The sequence below is a fragment of the Lagopus leucura genome, unplaced genomic scaffold (assembly GCF_019238085.1).
Source record: "Lagopus leucura isolate 7727_CA_CO unplaced genomic scaffold, USGS_WTPT01 Super-Scaffold_650, whole genome shotgun sequence".
In the NCBI taxonomy this organism is placed as follows: domain Eukaryota; kingdom Metazoa; phylum Chordata; class Aves; order Galliformes; family Phasianidae; genus Lagopus; species Lagopus leucura.
This window is the reverse complement of record NW_024962253.1, coordinates 7,026,409-7,049,662: the sequence shown is the minus strand read 5'-3', so window position 1 is coordinate 7,049,662 and position 23,254 is coordinate 7,026,409. Positions and strand designations below refer to the sequence as shown.

The 23,254-nt window shown below is 42.9% G+C and overlaps 1 protein-coding gene across 1 annotated transcript in view; it reads left to right on the top strand.

Annotated features, from left to right (window-relative positions):
* LOXHD1 (lipoxygenase homology PLAT domains 1) overlaps positions 1–22,747 on the top strand; it is a 105,089-nt gene extending 82,342 nt beyond the window's left edge. The window contains exons 33-38 of the mRNA XM_042862396.1: positions 887–1,064; positions 6,167–6,352; positions 17,220–17,390; positions 18,496–18,634; positions 19,882–20,043; positions 22,267–22,747. Of these exons, the coding sequence (XP_042718330.1) occupies positions 887–1,064; positions 6,167–6,352; positions 17,220–17,390; positions 18,496–18,634; positions 19,882–20,043; positions 22,267–22,747 (1,317 nt within the window). The remainder of the gene's footprint in view (positions 1–886; positions 1,065–6,166; positions 6,353–17,219; positions 17,391–18,495; positions 18,635–19,881; positions 20,044–22,266) is intronic.
* The last annotated feature ends 507 nt before the right edge of the window (positions 22,748–23,254 follow it).

Here is a 23,254-nt window from a genome sequence, read left to right as displayed (position 1 = left end):
ATGGTCTTTGTGTTTTTGCTAGACAGTAACACAAATGGTAGCATGCAGCCCTATCTCCTCCCTTCCCTCTAACTCCCCAGTTTAGTGGCAGTGCATTCCCAGGTTCTTGCTGTAGGCAAATGCAACACCTTCTTCTCGGTAGACTGATGCTCTGCTGACACCCATTTAAAACTGGGAAAAGCTCAAATGTTGAACATGGAAAGGTAGGTATTTTATTTGCTATTTACTGGAGTAACTCTCTTTCCTGTTCTATTCTCTATTCCAGGTTCTTATTCTGTTCTTAACACCAGAGCATCTGAGATCCTTCCACTGATACATGAGGCAGTATGAGTAATATCTGTTGCATGTTGCTTGTGCTGTCACTTTTTCACAGAGGGAAAAACATGTGAAGACTTAAATTCTGCTGGCCTAATTTGTCTCGTGTTTCTTGTTCAGGGTTGGTCTGCATTTTTCTGCAATGATTACTGTGGGTTTGTGCAGAAGAGATGAGCAAAAGAAAGATAGTGTGTACTCCAGGAGAATGAATATGGCTTTTAATAATTCTTTATTCCTTCTTCCTTCACATTAATACCACACAGGCATCCAAAAAATATCTGACTTTCCTAGAAAACAGCTTTGTCCATGTCAGAAGAGCTCATTTTTTCCTATACTTTACCCCATGCATGAGAAAGTCCAATATTATGGTGACTGTTTCCCTTGACTGTTCATCATAGCAAATACTGTCTGTAGGGGAGAGCTCTGCTGATCCCCAAAGATCTGATTGCAGATTTTCAATCTATGACCAAACTCTACCCATGTTGTACCATGCTGTGCACTTCATAAATTTAATATCTGCCCTCCTTCAAACTGTATCTGATGCTTTTTCCTTGACGTTGTCTCTTTGCAGATAGTCATGAGGAACCTGACTAATCAGGAAGTGGCCACATTTACATATGGTGATTGGCTGTCAAAGGTGAAAAATGCCAAGGGAAGTCTTGTGTGTGAGATGCCAGCCATGATAAATGATGAGCAGATGATGGAGGACACCACTTATACTATTCAAGTTAAAACCAGTGATATTGGAGGTATGTCTGTGGTGGATATCTAATGACTTTTCTAGTATAAAGTTCGATTTCTAACAACGAAAAACATCTCATAAATAATTGAAATTATGTAAAAAAAAGCATAATCTAGCTCTACTATGATGCAACATAGCCATTTTGGCTATCTGCTCATCACAGCAGTGTTATTCTATAGGATCCATTCTTATCTAAGCAGTGGGTATGAAATATTTAGACACAAAGCCTATGCTTGACTGTTCACTACTTCCTCTGAGGAAATCTTAACCATAATCTATTTCCAGACAATGCTGAGGTGCTCAGGAGCCTCCTTTTCCTATTAGGTCAGGTCCATTGATTACATGGAATTGACAAATAGATTAATGTCAACCCAGGAGCTTGTGGGCTCTGGATTTTTGATGGCACCATCTGCTTTGTCCAAAGAGGAGAGCAATCATTCACTCTCCTTTTTAAAATGTTTCGAGACCATTTATTTCAAGCAGTGAAATAACAACCCTAAATGCATGTAGAAAACATAAATCCACGTGGCTTCAAGAGGCAAGAAATGGGATTTCTATGTCATTTCTTGGGATCGTTGCCTCTTTTCATGATGACTTCTGTCAGGTTGCTGAATGAAAGCCACAGACACTACTGCCTCATGCCAGATTGAGGCACATCACACATCCTCTCACCCTGGCTTTGTCTAAAATATTCACCCTGTAAGGTGATTCTGCCACACCAGTGCTCTTATCAACCCCTGATCTCTACCTGTCTCTGTTTTCACTTTTATTTTTTGATTTACCAGTAGTAATTTATGCAGCTTCTGAGGTTTGAGTGGAGAATATAAAAATTCTCCTGGCAAAGTGTCTTAGTGCTGCCTCACCATTTTTCATCTCTCTAGCTGCTCTGCCTGCTGTTTATCTGAAAAACTTAGTGAAACACTAAAGACAGAAGAGAGATTTGTTTATCTGTTTGGCAATCCACCTAACATAATGGCAGAGCTTTCTGTGACCTTTTTATGAAATTCAGGCCTATCTCACAAAGGCGATAGAAATGAAAGCGAGAGGAGAAATGGGAGATGACAGCAACAGGAGACAGTTCTGCCCTTCTCATTGAATGAGAGATGAAGGGTATTAATGATGAAGCATTTTATTTCATTATGAGCAGTGACAACCAGTAGGAAGGAGCAGATTACAGGGAAGTTTCAGAGAGTCTGTTTGTGATTAGATCATAGAGAGCACTGACATCATGCTGAACTTTATCCAGCTTATCTAAAGAGGGGACAAGTCATGAACCATCTCTCCTCTTTCATCTTTGTGTATTCCATGATTGCTTCTGGTTGAACCAATTGAGGAAAAAGACCTTTTATCCTTGACGATTAGTGTAAACATGTTATATCATCTCCTGCCACACTATATATTGCCTAGGGACAGCACTGCTCCACTGTGAATAGAATCAACCATGTTTGTTCCTAGGTATAATAGTTTTCTCTGCAATAGCTTTCAACTTTCCCATCCATCAGAGGCAATAAAAAAAAAAAGAAAACATGATTTGTCTCATTTATTTGTCATTCCAAAAATTATACTCATGGTCTTAACTCCTTCAAGGCTGAATTCTGCATGGACAAATCATGCAGGAGTGGTTTCCTAAACACTGGGCTGCCAGCATTCTCTGGAGCATCCCCCTTCCTGCTTTTTTATCAGGTTCAAACAGGATCAAGACTAGTAAGCTAGTCTAGATGGATTAAGTTAGAGAAAATGAATCCCACCAAAATTGTTGTACAGCAGTCATTTCTTCCCCATCATACACACAATAGCAGTCCCATTTCATTTTTTCCTTAAAAAAAAATTGGGTTACAGTTTTCAGAAGTAATTCAGCTTGGATGTTGGATAAAAGCTCCTCCTGCAAGTAGGCAGATTTCTCTTTCAAAGTTCAAAGGCTACCAGCTGTAACTCAGATGGCAGCTCTCAGAATACATACAGAAAGAGGAGGAACAACTCATTGCATCAGACACATCCCAGGTCAGATGGAGAATCTGTGGTTTAAACCAAGACCTGGATTTACTTTCTGTCTTGTAAGACAAGTAAAGAACAACATCATTTTCTTCAAGATGTGACCCACAGACATGGCTGCAGTGGATTCAGAACACATGGTGGTGCTTTCTGTTCTAAAAAAAAGACCTTTGCCTTTTGATTTCAATCTACACAGCTTTTCTGTGTTCTATATGTAAGAATCGTATACATGGTAATGCAGTAAAGATTGAGAAAGAATAAACATTGCTTTCACATTTTCCAAAAATTAACGAAGCAAGAGGTTTTTATCTCTGCTGTTAAAAGATTAATTAGTATGTTGTTAGCTCAGCTACAGACTACAAATTACATAATTTAATGCAGTTGTCAGTTCCAAGTGCTGTATCCAAGTCTCTGTTAAGACAAAAGAAGGACATTCTTTGGCCTCAGAAGGCTATGACTCAAATCCCCTCTGGTCAAAAATGATGCAGCTGTTCAATCGTAAAATCGTAGATACTCTTATTGGAAGAGGCCTCATGCAACTTTCTCCTCCATGGTCTACTGCCAGCACTAGGTCAGATTGGCCAGTGTGAATCTTGGATGCTTCCAGTATGGTGCTGCCATGACCTCCCCAGACACCAGTTCCAGACCCAGACAATTTTACCAAGAAAGGTTTTTTTCCTAACATCCAACCATCACCTCCACAGCTCCAAATCTGTGGCTGTGGCTCTTTGGGGTGTCTGACATACACATGCGCAGCACACGACCCTGTAATCTCTATCATGTGAGATGGATATTGATGTGGCTCCAGGTTGGATGTGGCTCTGGGCAGCCTGGTCTGATGGTTGGTGACCCTGCACATAGCAGGGGGGTTGAAACTAGATGAGCATTGTGGTCCTTTTCAACCCAGGCCATTCTATGATTCTATCTCTCCCTGTATGTACTCACAGGTGTTCTTGTTCACCCATGACAGCTCATCTCCCTTGGCCTCCCCTGACAGCCATGTGCTCCATCACCTTTCCATTTTGGCAAACATCTGATAGGCTCTCCCTGTTGTCCCTGCATCACCCTTGACCTGAAGACACAAAATGGCACGATGGTTCAAGTAGGGGCTGCTCAATGCTTATCAAGGAGCATAAGATGTTCCCTCCAACTGCTCATCACACTTCTCCTAGTGTAGCCCAATATGTGGCTTGCATTGAACACTAAGAGCTCGCTGTCAGATCAAGTTTGTACTGAATACAAATTGTTGCTGCTATAACTTCTGGATCCTCTTAAATTTCCAATCCCCTTCACATGCAGAGCTTATTCTACCCCAGATGCAGAACTTTGCATTTCTCCTTGCTGAACTTCATGAGATCTCTGCTTGCCCAGTCCTCAAGTTTCTCAGTGTTGATCTAGATTGGAGTTCTGACATTCAGTGTGCTGCTCACTGCCTCAGATTTAACATTACCTGCAAATCTGATGAGGATGCTGTGTCATTTTTTAGGGTAGTGACAATGAAGTTCAGTGGTGTGGACACCACTCCTGAGCCTCTGCCAGCTAAGGCCTGTGCAGCAGCACTGCCTTCATCCCTTCGTTTATCAGTTTTTCCTACTGTTCCTAAATGTACCTAGCAGTTTCCTGGTTTTAAAAAGAAGAAAAAACAACAATGAAACAACAAAACAGGATGGTTTGGGGTGGGAAGACAGACACAAATAGGTGAATTGATTCAGCAGTTTCTGTTGTTTTTCTTTTTTTTTTCCATCTTCTGCTAATTGCCTACAAGAGAAATGTCACAGCATGAGGCCTCCATAAGGTTCTTTTTGCCTGGAAGTTTTTGCTAAGAAACAGTTGGTTCTGTGCTTTTTGAGATCTTGCATTAATTGGAAGCCTCCTCCATGTAAGGAAATGGAGTTTAGTTTGCTTTGTTCCTCACCTCAGCAAGATTTAGAGTCGTAAAAGGTGCTGCCAGATGAACTGCGTTAATCCCTGATCCTTTCTCTTCTTTCCTAAGCCCTTCCCAGGGAACTGCTGAAAATTAACCCCAGTTTAACATAGGCAATTTTTCTTTACCTGTTCTCTGTGTGACTCTTTTCCTTCTTTTTTATTTTCTTTTTTCTCTTTTTTTCTATCACCCCCCCTCCCCCCCTTTTAGAATTTTTTCAGTCCTATAGGAAAAGCAGTGATTTTTTCCTAACTCATATATTCATGTAATTATGCTGAGGAAGAGGTGGATTTCCCTGGAAGTTCTGAGTCCCCCTGACTTTGTCTCTGCACAGTGTTTTGAATGGAGCTATGGGAAATACCGTCTGTGTGCCCAAAGTGGATTTATGACACTGCTGCATAAGGAATGGCTTGGCAGGCACTTAGGAGTTCTCAAAGCAGGGATATCCAACCAAGGGCAGCAGATGATGAGTTTCTCTGAAAGCCAGATTTGGGTTTGATGATCTCATTTTTGTCAAAATTCAAGAGCCTCAATTCTGACAGAGCAATGAATATCTGCCCAGGTGGAGACAAAATTCTCTGTGAATCTGCTTTCTTATGAGGGCATCAAAAATAAAAGGAAATAGGATGATAGTTTATGTTTTCTGTCAAATTTTAAATAGTGCCCTATAAAACTGCATTAATGCCTTCACTAAAATTTTTGTAAGTTCATTGTATGTAATGGTGTAGCCTTGAACTCTCAACAGTCAAGAAAATTGACTACATATCTCTTTTCTTCTGCAACATGTGTGGACAGCAGTGGACATGAATTACAATATCAGGTAATAAGGACTGACTTAGAAGTGCATCTTTTCCAAGCACATACATGAGGAAGCATTTTTTTTTTCCTTTGATTCAACTTGAAGAATATTTTGAGAAACAGGAACATAGAAAGAAGGCTTGTGGGAACGGAAGAAGGGCTGCAGGATGACACAGCATTTTGGCTGTTAATCTGTATTTTGCTTTCAAATCCATTAGGAGCAAATATTCATGTTGATAACAGCACGATGTCCGTACCTTGAATGCAAGTCAAAGTATTTCAGCTGTGTTTGTGTTCCAGTTGCCTTTGATGCCTCCATTTCTGGGCATTTGGAGGCTGGTTCCAGCCTGTGTGGCAGGGCATCTCATGACCACATGCCTTGCTATCTGTTGCAGGAGCTGGCACCGATGCCAACGTTTCCTTGATTCTGTTTGGGGAGAATGGAGACAGTGGGACCCTTGCTCTGAAGGAGTCCAACAAGTCTAACAAGTTTGAGAGGAACCAGATGGATGAATTCAACTTCCCTGACATGCTGAGCCTGGGAGATCTCTGCAAAGTGCGAATATGGCATGACAACAAAGGTCAGGGTGGTAAGGTGTGGGGTGCAAAGGGACAACGACTGGTACAACCCACCAGGAGGGCAGCTCCCTCTGTAGCCATGAGGCAGTTTGAGGATGATTCCCAGCTCCGCTGCAGCCTGAGTAACCCAAGGGTCATACTGGGACCTTGTGGCCCAGTTTGCCTGGACACCCTGCCTTCATGCAGGAGATTCAGTGGGCTGATGGTTGGATTTGATGACCTTAGTGGCCTTTTCCAGTCTTAATGGATCTATGAGAGGGAATGGTGGTGGTGGGCTGATGGCTGGATTTGATGATCATGGTTGTCTTTTCCAACCTTAATGATTCTATGATTCCATGATTCTGTCCTTGTGTGTTCTGCTCTAACGTTTCCCCAGTTCAGCAGTGCTGCAGCTTAGACAGTGATATCACCTCTGAAGCACAGGCATACCAGCACAGCAGCTCTATTAATGAAACAGTTTTGTCACAGGCCACTCTGGCACCTTCCTAGCAATTTAATCAACCTGACACCAACACACAGGGTAATGCAGCCTGGCATAGGATGGTGAGCTGTATAAGATGGAAATGAAGATCTGTGTCTGTCTTTATTAAAATCAGTGCATCACACAGAGGGTGTGCAGAGCCCTGCTGAGACATGCTGACATTTCCCTGCTGCTGGACACCCTAACTGGTTTCATAAGCAGCAGCAGCAGCAGTGCTTGGTACTGCTGTCACAGTCATTTGCGCTGTTATTCAGGTCCCAGAAACTGCATCTTGCAACAAACACACCCACCACACTGCTGTGATGACATCTCCCAATCCTGCCCATCTAACTCCTTCAGCTGCAGAGAATGATTTTGCAATAACAATGAATGCATTGCTCACGGCAGTCCCTTGCTACAACCCAGACATGAAGCTTGATAGCTCCCAGAGACCCATGGGCTGGTTTTAACTTGGTGGCTGGAGAGCTGATTTAATCTGAATTCAGTTGCCAAAATACTTGTTCTTTGAACCTGCTGTTCAGATGCTGAAATGGAGAGGGCAGTCAAAATACCCATCAGAGTTTTAACTCAGCAAACAGACGTCCCTGTAGTTGCAGATGTGGTTTGGATGTCATTCTGAGAGCAGCAAGAAATCAACGTAGACTTGCAGATTCCTCTTTAAATATGTTATCAGTAAAAATGTATACAGAGAGCATTTCCCTTAGAAGACCTCGTGGCTCCCCAGGCATTGGTCAAGCTAACAGAACAAAACATGCCCACGAGATCAGAGCTGTTCTTCAGGGCTTAAGCATGGGAATGGACACACAAGGCAAGAATCAGGTCAGACCAAGGGTCTGCCAAACCCAGCAGCTGTTTCCAACAGCAGCAATCATTGGGTGCCTGAGGAAGTGAAGGAACAGAGCGAGCATGTGTAATCCTGCAACGTTCTCTGCTTCTCACTACATGTAGCTCAAGGCATCTACTGAGCTGGATATCATTTTTGTCTATTAAGTAACTTGCAGTGAATTTGCTCACTGAAGGGCTTGTTCAGGCTTTCCAGGAGACATTCAGCACGCATGGCATCCCATGGCCTTGAGTCCAGTGGGTCTGCTCTCTGCTTCATGATGAGCAACTTCTGTTTATCTTACATCGATGCCTTTTCCTTCTTGAACAAGTGATAATGGTTAGAATGAATTCTAGAATGCCTTCAGTTAGTAGGGACTGTAATGATCATCAAGTTCCAACCCCATTGCCATGGGCAACTGTTCATCTTCTCCATGCCACTGTTGGTTTTACTGATACAGATTATAGAGAAACCACCATGCACCTGAACTATGGTAAATGCTATCTGCATGCTGTTGGCTGGTGATGAAAGAAGGCTACAGAGCCTACTCTAGGCCAAGAAGTAAATTGCTTCAACTCATTTTATTTTGGTTTTGGTAGAATATGTTGCCAGGTAGTCACCACAAGCCAGCTAAAACATGTGTCCAGAACCTAAGAAAAATAGTTCTTATTTATCAAAAATACACATTGCAACTGCATATTCTCTTTCCTTATCTCTCTCAAGTCACTGTTTTCCATTTATAAAAAATAGCACATAGTGTTTTACCAGGCCATGTTGACTATGGGTTTATACCTTGGAAAAACAACATGCTAAGGATTTGTTCAGTATAAATGTAGTTGCTTTTCCCCTCAGTAAGAAGGACAACTATAGTTTAAGTCATACCATATGTTGTCTTCATTGTTCTTGTGTTAGTCATGTGCAAGGCATATCCTATCTACAGCTTCACACAATGAAGCATGACAGTTTGTTGGGTGGCTAGAATATTTATCACTGCTGGGATTCCAGGCTATAGCTGTTCTTTACGTACATGCTCTCTCTATATACATTTTTTATAGATTGGCTTTGTCAAGTGGTTAGAAATTCCTGTCTCATTTATTTTGGATGGAAGTAGTGAGGTCAGGAGCCAAGGGTCATGTATGGTTTTTATCAGATGCTTGGGAGACTCTGGGTATTAAACAGAAATGTGCTGTTACTTACCATTAGTTTCAAGCAAAAAGTTCTACTAATTCCTTACTATTTTGAACTACATGGCTGTCTGCCAAAGCTCTGTAGAAAGCAGCCTCATAGTGGACCATTCCATTGCTCCTCACATGCTGAATGCTTGAAACATGGATGACGTTCTTTTCCTAAATTTCTTGATAATTAGCTTTAACAGCAGCATAAATCTGGTTTGACTCAGCAGTTATCCCGTGGGCTGCTTAAGAGAACAGCTAACTAATACGTCTTCTTTTTCTTTCAAACATAGAATCATAGCATCATAACACAACCCGGTCCAACCAGCGAGTGAATGGGATGGTCCCCATCTGGGGGTAACAAACGTTTGCAGGACTGGCCCAGTGTGGTGGCTTTGCCATGAAATCCAGCTCAGCACTCAGTCTCAAGAGCAAAGTTTTGCTGCAGTGGATTTGCTACCTGTTCATACTGTCCTTTGTTTATCGTTTCACTGAGGTTTTACTGTACCAGGCTATTCACAGTTGAAGAGACAGTAATTGCAATGGCAAAGACTGTCAGAAGGTCTTTAAAACATAAACACTGTTTGTCTTCTCCGGAAAAAACATGCCAGAATGCTGGCTTTATAGTCCCACTTTAATGCTTTTAACGTCATCTTCCCCACCAAACCCACCACGTGGCATCTCCATCTGAGAAATAAAACACAAAAGATGCCCCCATCCAATCCTCTGACTCCAGTAGAACTGAGCATGGAAGAGGTCAGTGCATGCTTACAATTAGGCAGCTCAAAGACTTTGCAATGCAGATTCAGGGAGCTTGCTTCTGACTTCCCAGGTGCTCAGAGCTCACCAGCAATGCCTGGTGGCAGTGAGCTGGTGAGAACGAATTTTAGCTTTGTTTTGCTTCATATCTTTTTATCCTGCCCCTGTTTGCTTTGAGGTACTGGTGTTCAATCTAATATATTTAGAATTCCTGAGCAAATGTAATTGCCTCCAGACTCCCCATCTCCTGATCTCAGATAGGCACTATGTATTTTCTCTTATCTCCATTCATTTACTTCTACATTTATGCAAGATCGGTATCAGCACGCCTGTAGAAATGCTGGCTTTCTAAATGCATTTATCTTTTTTTCCTCTGATTTAAGGACTAAATCACCATTCTGGAAGAATGACTTGAAGTTTTGCAGCATCTCAATAATGAAATTTTTTACTTATAAAACTTTTTTTTTTTTTTTTTTTTTTTCCATTTTTTCTCTTTGCAGCAGGGGGATGTGGGAAATCTGGATCTAGCTCCCTCATCTGCCTGAGTAGATTTGAACTCAGATGATAAACAGTCATTCTAAAGTCATTAATTTCAGATTCTTGATTATCCCTGTTGCCATCAGCCCAGAGGAGCCAGGAACGGCTTGACTGTGGACAGACCAGACTTCTTTGTGTTATTAGAGAAGCAAAGATAGAAGAAAATAACCCATTTGCACAGCCCAACTTCTGTGGCTCAGCATAGCACTTCTCCCAGTTACACCAGCTATGACATTGTCTGATTGAGTTTTAAACAGCCTTAATGCCCCAGTGACTCCTTTTGGGTGCATCTGCCAAAGGAGAAGGTATCTTATTCACCTTTCTTGAACTGGATGCAGTGCAGGAACATCGTTATGTCCATGCTTTTCCTTTTCTTTCTCTGAAGGAACTGCCTTCTCAGAAGCAGAATCTAGGACCAGCTTAGAAATCGAGTGTGTCTTGCACTCACAGCACACTGCACATCCAGAGATACGTTTTTGCAATCTATAGACATCATTCCAAGCCTTTGGGAGCACTGGTAGAATATAATATATTAAAAGAAAAATAATATCTGGTTTTCTGCCCTCTCTAAGCATTGGCTCAGCTATCAGACTTGGAAAGGTCATATTTAAGCCTTCCTTTCAGCACTTGCCAGCTCATTCATAAATCTGCTGGTTCATGGGGCAGATTTACTGAATAGTTTCTTCTTTAAGTAAAAAGAAAAAGGAAGAGAAACAGACGCATAAAGCTGCTCGAGAAGACTGCTCCATCCCCTTGCTTTGTTGATGGCTCAGTAGAGAGAAAGACAACCTAAAACCCTGACTCTTTTTCATGGGTTGGAGTCAGACAAGGCATGATTTTGCACACCAGGTCCATGTAGGATGCCAGCAGCTGTAATGTGGCTGCTTAGTCCTTTGGATTGCCAAATCCACCCTTAGCCCTCAGGAGACCCCAGCACAGACCCTGCTGAGGCAGGTTTAGAAACCTTGGAGCTGGAAGGGACCCTAAAGGGTTATCTAGTTTCCTCGTTACGGCACGTTGTCTTATCATAGAATTATGCTATAGTCATCACAACAGAAGCAGAAGACACAGCAGAAATCTCACAGCCCAGATTTGACAATAAAAAAGAAAAAAAAAAAAAGGATTTAAGGAAACAAAACTCTCTAAGCATACTCAGAGAGAAAGTAAATACTTCACTGTTGTCCTTGCAGAGTCATTCCTTGCTTCCCAGTTTCCTATAACCATTCACTACAGAGTGGAAGGAAGACACCAAACCAGCTAGCAGCTGTAAAAATACTAATCCCATGAAATCTTTTTGCTACAAGCCTTCCTTGCTCGTGACAAATTATCCTGCACCCTTATTAAAAGCTTTTGCATCAAGTACGCTTCAATAAAACACAAAATATGCTTCAATCGCAGGAATATTCTCTGAGAAACAATTATATCTTCACTGAGCTCCTATGTGTTGTTGCACTGGAGTAGTTTATCAGTAAGATGTGTGCTTGTTTGCTGTTGTTTTAATTTATTGCTGGGTTTGCCCTGATTTAAATCTTGCACTGAACACATTGCACAGGCAGCTCAGGAGGGCAGCAGTAAATCTGTTTTCTAAAGCTGTCCCAAGCATTAAGCATTTGCTTCATCAAAGGTTGTGAGAGGTTTTGCACTGCATGCTTGCTCTGATGAGGAATGTTGTGGTGTGAGCTCCTGTGATCCTCAAGGAGAGATGCACAAATGCATCTATTTTTATTCTGCTGCTGTCTTGCTGAATGACCTTGTGCAAATCACATCCCTCTGCCTCATTTTCAATTATGTAAATTAGGGATAAAAGTTATTCACCTTCTTACAGTGTTTTGAGGTGTACCAATGCAAAGCTAGATGCTGTGACTTCAGCACCTCATAATTAATGCTCTCTTCCTAGCAACCTGGCTCTCCAAACTCCCACCACTTTCTGGATGACATCTCACGTGCTGGAGCGTAAGGATGGACAGCCACATAACCAGGCAGTGCATAAATAATGCCGTAGGACACGAGGCCAAGGAATTGCATTTGTAATGTCCACTGCTTTGTGCTTCGGAACACGTGAAGAGAAAAAGGAAAAATAATGGAGTTAGGAGCTGAGCAGCGCTGGTTGTGGATGGCTGGTCCCTGAGCACTCAGTGTCCCAAGCACAGCTTTTATTTTACTCCTGTGGGAACCTCGATGTCATTAAGGACAACTATCACAGAATCATAGAATCACAGAATTTGAAAGGGGCTTCTGGAGATCATTGAGTCCAACCCCCTGCTAAAGCAGGGGCTGAGCAGGAAGGCAACCAGGCAGATCTTGCATTTCTCCAGAGAAGGAGACTCATAGTAGAACCAGGAGTTGATCATCCCCCTGTACTCAGTTCTGTAAGGCCATACCTCAGTGCTGTGACCAGTTTTGAGTCCCTCACTCCAAGAAGGACATTGAGACCATAGAGTGTGTCCAGAGAAGGGCAATGGAGCTGTGAGGGGTCTGGAAAATCCATGTTATGGGGAGAGGTTGACTCGATGATCTCTGGAGGTCCCTTCCAACCCCTACAATTCTGTGATTCTGTGATCTGAGAGTCTCTACAACTGCCTGAAAGGAGGCTGTAGCCTCTTCTCCCAAGCAAAAGCAATAGGATGAGAGGTAATAGCCCTAACTTGTGTCATGGGTGGTTCAGTTTGGATATTAGGAAAAATTTATTCTCCAAAGAGTGGCAAAGCACTGGCACAGGCTGCCCTGGTAGAGTCACTGTCCCTGGAGATATTCAAGAACTGTAAAGATGTGACACTTGGAGATATGGTCAGTGGGCATGGTGGGGATGAGTTGGCCTTGGTCCGGGGGATCTTGAGGACCTTTTCCAACTTTCATGTTTCTATTATTACCCTTGAACAATGTTAACAACCACATCCAAAAACAAAGTAAAGATGTGTTGCAAAAAAGAGAGAGGCAGAGGAGGAAATTTCACTTCCATGGGCACTGTATTCCTGGATTTACCTCCCTGGTCTGTCAGTAGGGATTTGACCCCTCCAAATCCTATTTCACAAAGAATAGCTCATTTTCACTACAGCAAGAATATGGATCAGGTTCCTGGCAAATTCACCACTACAGGGGTCATTTTCTTTCCTTTTCTCTCATCCTCAGTAAATGGTTCTGCATGTGTCAGAGTAGCTTAGGATCTTAGGGATGAATATTGGCTGGGGCAAGTGGAAGCTGTTCCCAAGAGAGGCAAAGGAGACTTCTGATGCTGCAAGTTGGAGTTCTCCTTGACTGAACAGATACCTTAATTGTTTGTATCTACTACTTCTAAAAGCAATCCCCAAAGTGGCTCATCAGTGTAGAAATGCATGACAAGGAGCTCACAGTCCAAACTCTCTGTCTAACATCAGTAAAGTGTGAGCCTTCAGCATCACCTGGAAAAAGCAAGGCGGTCCCATGAAGACCCGTCCCATGCAGGCATGCACAGAGGATCCCTGCCCAGCATCACTCAGTTGTCAGGTTGGCCTCTTTACTAAAGGGAGATAAATAGGACAACTTGCTGCTTTTTTGGATAGGGACACTTGGGGAAAAGAATGCTTTTCCCTACATGACACTAAATTATACAACTGCCAGAGACAAGCAAGTAAAACGATTCTGTTTTCCCCAAAGCTCTTCTCCTCCTCTAATTACATCTGAAATGTTTTGCATGCTATTGAAAATGTCACTTCCAACTGCAGACCATTAAGGGGCTGACGCAGCACAGCCGTAGGTTTCATTAGGCCAGGACTGCTGCTGGGGATTTTTATGGCAGCAAAACAGGCCTGGAGTGGAGCTCCTTTTGTTACAAACATTGAACATTTGTTATGGTAGATTGTCTGCAGTGTCACAGTGATGGCCATATTAAAGACCAAAACCTGCAGAATCAAGTGGGAGCTGCTCAGATACACGTTATTTCTTCCTCTCTTCTCAGTAATGGAGTGGCCTGGTCTGTCCTGAAGTCTCTGCAGAAAAACTCATGTTTTTTGAGGCATTTTTGCTACTGACTTGTGTCTGTGCCCTGGTAATCCTGGTACTGTTGGTCAGGGTGCCCAAAAGGATGCAAACAGATCTGTACTAGCAAGTGATGGAACTTGAGTGATGGACTGACTGTGGCCTTTTACATCAGGGCAGAATCCATCATGTAATGCTATCTTGGCACCCAGGGAAAGGACTGATAAGATCACTGTAGAGATTCTCCAAATTCTTCATGCTTCACAAACAGTGGCCAAGGATCGTCCTTGGCAATGCTTGTACTCCTTGCTGGCTTCTCGTCCCTGTTTCTTGGTCGATGCCTATCTATTAACCATCCAGCCTGAGGAACTGAAGCCTTGGGGACTACATCCACATGGGATGTATTTCCCTTTCCTGTTGCTTTTCAGGTTAGGATTAGGGTCTCTGAGCTCATGGCCCTACAGATTCTACCCAGGGACAGAAATCCTGAAGAAGGAATTTCATGATCTGAAAATGGGTCCTGCAAATGCATTCTTCTCCTTTCCACTGTTGTGCCCATTGGCACACAGAGCTAGGTCCACATATTCTCACATTTAGACTCTGTGCGTAACTAGATTTTAATTTGCTTCTAGTTCAAAAATACATTAACTATATTTTTCCCAGTCTGAGAGAAGAAAGAAATAGAACTTTTCTGGTAAGGGAGAATAATTTCTTCAGCTTCACATAAATCCTTTAATGTCCATATCAGCTTTTAGATAGTTTTGTGCTGTGGCACTGAAGGTCATGATGATAAAAGCTGATAAATTCATCTTTTGCAGGGAACACCAGCTAAGCTGCACTTTATTCTTGTTTTGCCCCCAGTACATGCTGGAAAGTCAGCACTACTTCATTTCTCCGCATGATAAAAGTGCAGATTTTTGCTGTCCTGCTGAGCAGGAGTGGAGAAGCAGAAGGACAGAGTGCAGGTCTCGTTCAGCCCTTTTCTGATACTGCTGCTTAGTGCTGATCCTGTCCCAGTCAAGTGGTTCACTAATCATCGATGCATTCCATCATAGTACTCGACCACTGATGTCTCTCACTGGAGAATGCTGGGATGTTTTCCTTCTTTCATCCTGAACCATTTTAACGAAGATTTTGATGGAAGCAGAACAGCTTCCCGAATGCAATGCAGAGATGTTCATTGAACTTAAATGGAAATGCCAAAAAAGAATAGGGGAAGAGAAGCCTGACAAAAAAGATTAACGTCTAACACTGCCAGAGTGCTTAGAATGAAATCCCAGACAGCCCCACAGAGTACCTTAGAGCACAGTGGGCGACTTGATAAGATCTGCCCAGCAGGCACTAAGCTGATGAGGAGCTGCAAAGGTGTCATGTATCAGCCTTCCCCCAAAACCTCCACATCTTTGCTCTTCACGAGAAGAGACTCAGAGGAATCATAGAAGCACAGATTCATTAATGTTGGAAAAGAGTTCCAAGATCCCCACATTCAACCCAAGCCCTCCCCACCATGCCCACTGACCATGTTCCCCAGTGCCACATCTTCATGGCTCTGGAACACCTCCAGAGACAGGGACTCCACCATCTCCCTGGGCAGCCCTGTCCCAGTGTCTGACCAGTCTTTGGGAGAAAAATATGTTCCTAATATTCAATCTAAAAATGTCACCACTGTATATAAGTATCTAGGGGAATAAAGAGGATGGAGCCAGACAATGATAGAACAAGAGGTCATGGGCACAAAGTGAGGTACAGGATTTGGATTAGATGGTCTCCAACTGTGCCCTCCGACATCAATGATTCTGTCATTCTGTGCTACCTAAATCGGAGCTTAAGGGAAAATAGTGTCTTTGGTTGATATTTGTGCCTGTTCATTTGGTGATTTCCTACCATGGGGAAGGCTCAGAAAGCCAGTGTACAGGACATGGATACCTTCAAGGCTGATAGGAAAAAGCCAATGGTGATGCTGTGGCATGTCACAGGGCAGAGTGATTTGTTGACGTTGCTCAGAAATGTGCCATCATTACCCTTTAGGGTTAATTAAGATTAGTATTTGAAACTAACGAGGCAGTCAAATGGTTGTGAGTGCTTGGAAGGACAAGAGCTATTTTATATTTCTGGGATGTAACTAATAACTCAGCGGAGATGCTTCATCATGAACATAACCTTTTGTCTGAGTAATAAGAGGACTTGTAAGCAGAACTGTCATAACTTTCCACGTCCCCAAAGTCAACAAAAGATTCTGCTAATTCAAGAAAGCAAATGTTCCAAAATGCCCCATTCTTGATTTCCAAGTTACTTTTCAACTGGAAAAAAATAAAGGGAGAATAGAAAACTAAGAGAGGGAGCTACAACTCATCAAAAGGCCACAAGGTGAAAAATAAATGATTGATCGTGTGTATTTATAGCATTAGTCTATTCATAGTGTGTATGTGCTTGTTGCCTGGCAAGAACAGCATGGGTAGTTTCCTTAAACATGCTGGCTGATAGGGCCAAAAAAACAAATGATAATTTACCTCTTTCAAATCAAAATGTGAAGGGATGAGAGGAGTAATAGAGACCAGAGAGAAAGACATTACACCTTGAGCTTGTGCCCAACTAGCACTCATGTTTTTCTTTTGGCTTTAATGTTTCAGATTTCCCTTAGAGTGGAAGAAGAATCAGCAGCAGTTTCTGAACAGCAGCTGTTCTATATTTTGGCCCAAACCCACTGAACTGAAGGACATTTCAAGCTTCTAGCTTTGGTAAACAGTCCTTCAAGACCCCTGAAATTGCTGGGAGTTTTGTAAGGCTTTGTTGTTCCTATACTGTAGGAGTGCTTCATTTTGTGATGATTATTCCTCACCCAGAGATTAGTCTCATGCAAAATGATGGGCAAGGACAACAGATGGCCCCACGTCCAGACAGCTTGACACCTTACTTACACACAAGACCATATTCCACTATCCTTACATCTGATCACAAGCCAGCAAGCCCCTCAAAAGCTGTGTAATGAATCAGATTATAGTCTTGAGATGGTCAGTGTTGTTTCTGGTATCAAAGCAACATCACATACGCTGAGAACATTACAGCGAGGGATTTCTCACCTCCTTACCCAAGCAATGTGAAAATATCTTATTTTTTAATTACATTGTTGTTTTATGGAAAAGGAATCGCTCCAGGTTGGCACTTGGAATATATTGATGTGATGGACTCTGCCACAGACAAGACTTTTCGCTTCCAGTGCGATCGCTGGCTGGCTAAAGGTGAAGATGACGGGCAGCTCATAAGGGAACTGGCTTGTGCCAATAATGACATCCTGGAATTGAAGGAACGGACTGGTAAGTGTAGAGTTAATGTGGAGCATTGCCAATGGTGCAAAGAGGCCATAGGGCCACAAATTTTAGAACCTGCTTCATTGAGGATTCCCATGCAATGGCAACTTGTGTTTACAGGCTCCACAGATAGAATGAGTTAAGTTACTGTTTAGTTCGAAAATGTAGTGTTATTTTAAGGGAGAAATAAATTAGGATTTATGGGGAAGAAAAGCATCTCATTCTGGGTTGAAACTGAAGAGGGTCCCATCTGCTGTGGTTCAATCCAACAATAAGCTATAAGGATACGTGGTTATGGGCTCATTAGAAATAATGGGCTTGAGACTTTGAGGTGGAAAATAAGTTCAAAGCACTGCAAGCAACATTGCTCCAACTTGCTCCCAGACTTGTTCTGGGCTACAAGCTCACACATCTCAGCTGATGATGATAGCTGAGCTTAACAACCCAGAAACCTGGGCAAGTGTCTCCATTGGGTAATCCTCCCAGCTCCACTTAATCACACTGGTATGTATGTTATTCAATCACACTGGTAATATGTTCTCAAAAATCTCATATACATGCATCTCAAAAATTCCTGCAAACCAGCATTCTTCTTCAGGACAGTCCTGGGGAGTTAAGAATCACATTTTTTCAATGTGATCACACTCTGTCCCTGCAAAATTGCCACCCAATGATTGCCATCTTGGGTGCTGACATGCCACCGTAACTTCTGAACACATCCTGATGGGTATCTGGACACCTCCACCATCCCTGTGAGGCTGCTCCTTATTGTTAGTTATGGAGACAAAAAACTGAAGGATTTGGGCTGTCCTGCAAAACAAGCAGCTGGGCAAAGCTGGATCAAGAGCAGCTCCATCTACTCTTACTTGCTGATACAGAAGAACACATTTTCTGTGTACTCTGTCCCTTCGTGATATCCTGGGCACAAAGATGTCAGAAGTCCCACAGATCCCAGTGTGTTTCCACCCCTGTTTTGCAAACACTTTCTTGTGTGTTGCAGTAAATACCGGGAAGAAGGCTTTTAACCAGGGTGACAGCCACATGAGGAAATTTCTTTGTCCACCTGCTCTTCCTTTGGTGCTTTAACATGTCTGTTAATTATACTCCAAAGCCTATGAAATTGTCACAGTAACAAGCGACAGAGACGATGCAGAAACAAAGGAGAACATCTGGATCATCTTGGAAGGAAAGCTGGGCCGCTCGAAAGAGTTCCTTATGGAAAACTCCTCCAAGAAAAGGAGATTTGAAAGGTAGTGGGACAGGATGAGGGGATGGAGGAAATCCCCACCAGCTGTGTGACTTCCACAGATACCATTTCTTCTCCAGTGTGATCTACAGTTACACTGGTGCCATGCTCTTTCTTACTACCATTCCAGAAAGCAAAAGGAAGGTTGTAAAATGACTTCCTGATGAGATGACAAAGAGCAGGCTTAAAAATATGTGAAAAAAAAAGCATCTGGTAAAAGGAAACGTGGATGATGCCTATGTGCATGTGTGTGTATGTGTGTCCTTTTGTACCAATACACACCAATGGGGTTCTGGTGAGCCCTGGGGAGGCCATGTATTTCTGAGCTGAAGGAAGCTGGAGTTGTTTTAGTTCTCTTTGCAGCATCTCACTGGCAGTGGAATCAGACATCTCCCATGTGTGGTCAAGATGCTCCAGTTGTGGGATGGGCTTTAAGGACATGATATGCTATTGGGAGATGGAAACACATTCCAAGCCACAGACTCTGATGATGCTAAGTTAATTTTCAGAGAGGAAATGTTTTGGGTTTTTTTTCCCCATGGCTCTATAAAAGGTGAAATTGGAATTGATCTGGACTCCAGCATGAATGATTGAGGTTTTATTTGAAACATAACAGAAGCAGGGGAGTTTCCTCCTGACACTCAGCTGATGGTTACTACTGTGGATGTGAAGACTCCATCTCCTGAAACATTAGTCACAGTCCCTCCTTGGTGGCAGGTTGGGATAGGGGCCAAAGACAAGGAAGCAAATTAACAGATATGTAGGGAACATGACAGGGAGCCAGACAAGCATTTGACAGAGACCTATTGTTCCTCTGAACTATTTTCAAACTGGGTTTCTAAAGCAGGAAGGGTGGCTGAACTAGCAGATTTAAAACAGCTATGGTGGGTAGATGTGTAACAGATACCATATCTGTCAGGAATGAATGAATAAATGCTGGAGGGGAAATTAGTCATTCTTTAGCTTTATCTATAACGAGGCAAATTGATTTTGTGTGTGGAACAGCTTGAGTTTATCCTGGAAAGTCCTAGTGGCAGTAATTTAAAGTGTCACCCCTAATCAGAGAAAACGCTGAATTTAAATATGGAAATTATACTTTGTGTTGAGTGATTGTAGGGTGAATCAAATGACTTTAAATGAAGGCTTATCTTCTGCCTTCCTTAGCCATGTGCAAATTACTTAATGTCCATATGAGACAAGTCACTGCCAGCATTTGAGATATTAACTGACTCTGCTCCCTGTTTCCTATAGAGGATCAACAGATACGTTCCAGTTTTCTTCTAAGAACCTTGGTGATATTGCAGCCATCTGTGTTGGTCACTGTCCAAAGGATGGAAAGAAGTCATCTGCAAAAGCTGATGTCTACTGGCATGTCAAGGAGATTATCATAACAGAGATGGAGCTTTGCAACAAGTGAGTGTCCTCTTGTCTGCAGGGAACCCTCCAGGAGGGAATCTGAGCAGCTCTGCATGCATCCTCCTGAAGCATTTACAACTTCAGCCATCATGGAAAGACTTGCCAGATCTTAATCCTTTACTGAATGTAAGGGAAGGCAGTTTGGTGTGTAGATTCCCCCCTGTCTTGATGTGCTCTTTCTGAATTCTCAGCAAGGGCATTTGCACATGCAGATGCGTTCATGAACAAGTTGGCTGGAGTGTATCTTGCAGCTAGGACAAATCAACATCTCACCTTGTGGAAAGTACTGATACTGACATAAATTTAAGGGGTGTGAAGGATGCTCTGCACAGACTGCTTTTCAGGTAAGTCTTGTAAACTCCTAGGAAAAAGGATGAGAGTAAGACAAAATCTCAGGTTGGATGATCCTTCTAGGACTGTCTGAAAGCCCATTGGGAAGGCTGCAGCCATCTTCCAAACCACAAACACTTGGCTGCTCTGGTGTGAACAGGACTGGAATGACCCATACTGGAAGAACAAACATCTCTCAGCCCTGTGTTTGGAAGGGGTGATGTTCTTGACTTAAGGTGCTGATAGCACAGGAAATACGCAGGAACTGGAGACAACTGGCCATTTGCAAAACAAGCTCCTCTCCCACAATGCTGAAGGATTTTTCTGCTCCATGATATTTTAATTTCTGCTAAGGAATTTCATTATATGGGTTTTGTTCCCGCTGAGACAATTGAGTGTTTAAGAAGAAATCCTTGAAGTGACTTTTTGAGATGCTAAGAGTCTCTCCTAGCAAATTAATCAGGCAGCAGAAGAGCCATAATAATATCTGCTGAATGAAAACTAATTCAGCTATAACCTAAAACGTATTCTTTCTTCCTGGTGGGGAAAACACCCAGTCAAAGCAAAGACTAAATTAAGTGTTGTGGGAATGGCGTAGCATTGTTTTGAACGATTCTGTTTTTCATTTTTTGTTGTTTGTTTGTTTTCTCCCCCATTCTAAGTAGGTCTCAATATGAGAAATAGACATATTTCAAAGATTTTTCCTACAGTCCCGGGGTTAGAAAAGTCATCCTCTTTCTCCCTGCCCTTCTTGAGAACCCATATGTTCCTTCATAACTTCAGACCATGAGATATTACGCAGCCTAGGAAATAAAATTTCATCACCAGGAAGCCTCTCCATGTGCTCTCATGCAGCTTTTCTTTCCCTGAGCCTAAAATTTTGCTTCCACTGGAATTTCTCATTTACAAAACCTCTTCCCAGGGAATTGAGAGCTTTTATTTGGCTGAAGAGAACGTCAGAAGTGTTAGAATTGCTTAAAAGCACTGTACAGCAGTAACCGTCCCATTTTATGAATGTGCATTGCAATCCAGCTATGTTCTCACCAGGAGGACCTGCTGCATTTTAGCAGAGGAGGAGGAGGGAGAATCTCATTTGGAAATTACCTGCACCATTGGAAATGAAATACATCATTAAAAGCACCTCTGTCTGGGTACCAGGTGCACAGTGATTTATGGATGCTCCCTGCACGTCACCTCCCCACCACAAGATGAAGTTTTTTTGGCACCTGGGACCTGTCATTTCTGTGCTCAGTACTCTTCTGCAGGCTCAGAATGGGCTGAGCAGTGCAGATGAGGAAAGGGGGGATATCTAAATCTCCTCCTCCCATCTTTCCCAGTGCTTGTTTTCCTAATTCTTAAGGCGATCACTAGTCTGGGAGTGAGAGTGGTTGCTCCTTCCATGTGCTTCCATGAGCTCCTTCCATGCTGCAGCGATGAAACCTGCTCTGGGACCGGAGCTGCATTAGATACCATTGCAGTAGGTGCCATTCCACAGGTATGAAAGGTGGCAGGAGCTCCATGCCAGGCTTTGCAATGCAGGGTGTCTGTGTCTTGGGAAATATGGGATTTTCAGCAGTTGCTGTGCTAGCAGATAGTGGGAAAACTGTACTGAAGCAGTGCTGATATTGAGCTGAATCACAGAATGGCCTGGTTGGAAGGGACTTCAAGGATCGTGACGCTCCAACCCCCGCCACATGCAGAGCCACCAACCTCCACATTTAATACAGACCAGGCTGCCCAGGGCCCCATCCAACCTGGCCTTGAATAACTTCAGGTTCGGGGCATCCACAGCCTCTCTTGGCAGCCTGTGTTCTTTAGTAGCATGCCCCATCCACTGCACAAGAAGGATGTGACCCATGTCACTAACACACCATTGGCTTTCCTCTGCAGGTATTTTTTCAAGTGCAATGGGAAAATCCCTCTGCGGTACAAGCGACGGGACTACAAAGTCTTTGAGTGTGCCAAGGTCATTGAGAGCTTTGCCAGCAAAGCCCGCAGCTTGGTGCCAGTCAAATACGAGACCATCGTGGTCACTGGCTTTGAAAAGGGTGCGGGGACGGATGCCAACGTGTTCATCACCATCTTTGGGTTGAATGGGGATTCAGGGAAGCGAGCCCTGAAGCAGAAATTCAGGAACCTCTTTGAACGGGGCAAAACCAACAGATTCTACCTGGAAACACTGGACATGGGGGAGCTGAAAAAGGTCCGGATTGAGCATGACAACAGTGGGCTGGCCCCCGGCTGGCTGGTGGAGAGGGTGGAGATCACCAACTCAGCCACCGGTGTGACCACCATATTTCCCTGTGGGAAGTGGCTGGATGAGAATCGGGGCGATGGGTTAATCTGGAGGGATCTGTTTCCCAGGTATTGAGGAGGGTTTTGCTCCCTTTGGCACAAGTGTATCTTTTTTTTTTTCTTTCTTTCTTCCTTTTTATTTTTTCTTGGTTTTTTTTTCTTCTCATTGTACGGTTTTATATTGTGTTTTCCTTTTCAAAATGCTGCCTTTTTTATTGAGAAGTTTTCAGTGACAAGATGTGCTTCCTGGGTTTAATATTTTGTAAAAGTCATTCTGTTTTGTCTTTTTTTTTTTTTTTTTTAAGTTATATATAAAATTGTGAATGAAACAAATGCATTTCTGTTGTATTTGCTATTGGAAATCACAACCAGCTGATCCATACACTACTCCTACATTAGCAGCTGAGATCCCATCCTCTGCTTTTAGCATCTTGCCCTGCTGGGGCTGAAAAAGCCTGCTGGCTTCTACACTATCACCTTTTGGGGTGAATATTGAGAATTATGAAATTGAGACAAAATATATAAGAAAATTCAGCTGAGACATTGGGTTTTGACCCACTTCTGGCTACCATGAATGTCACTG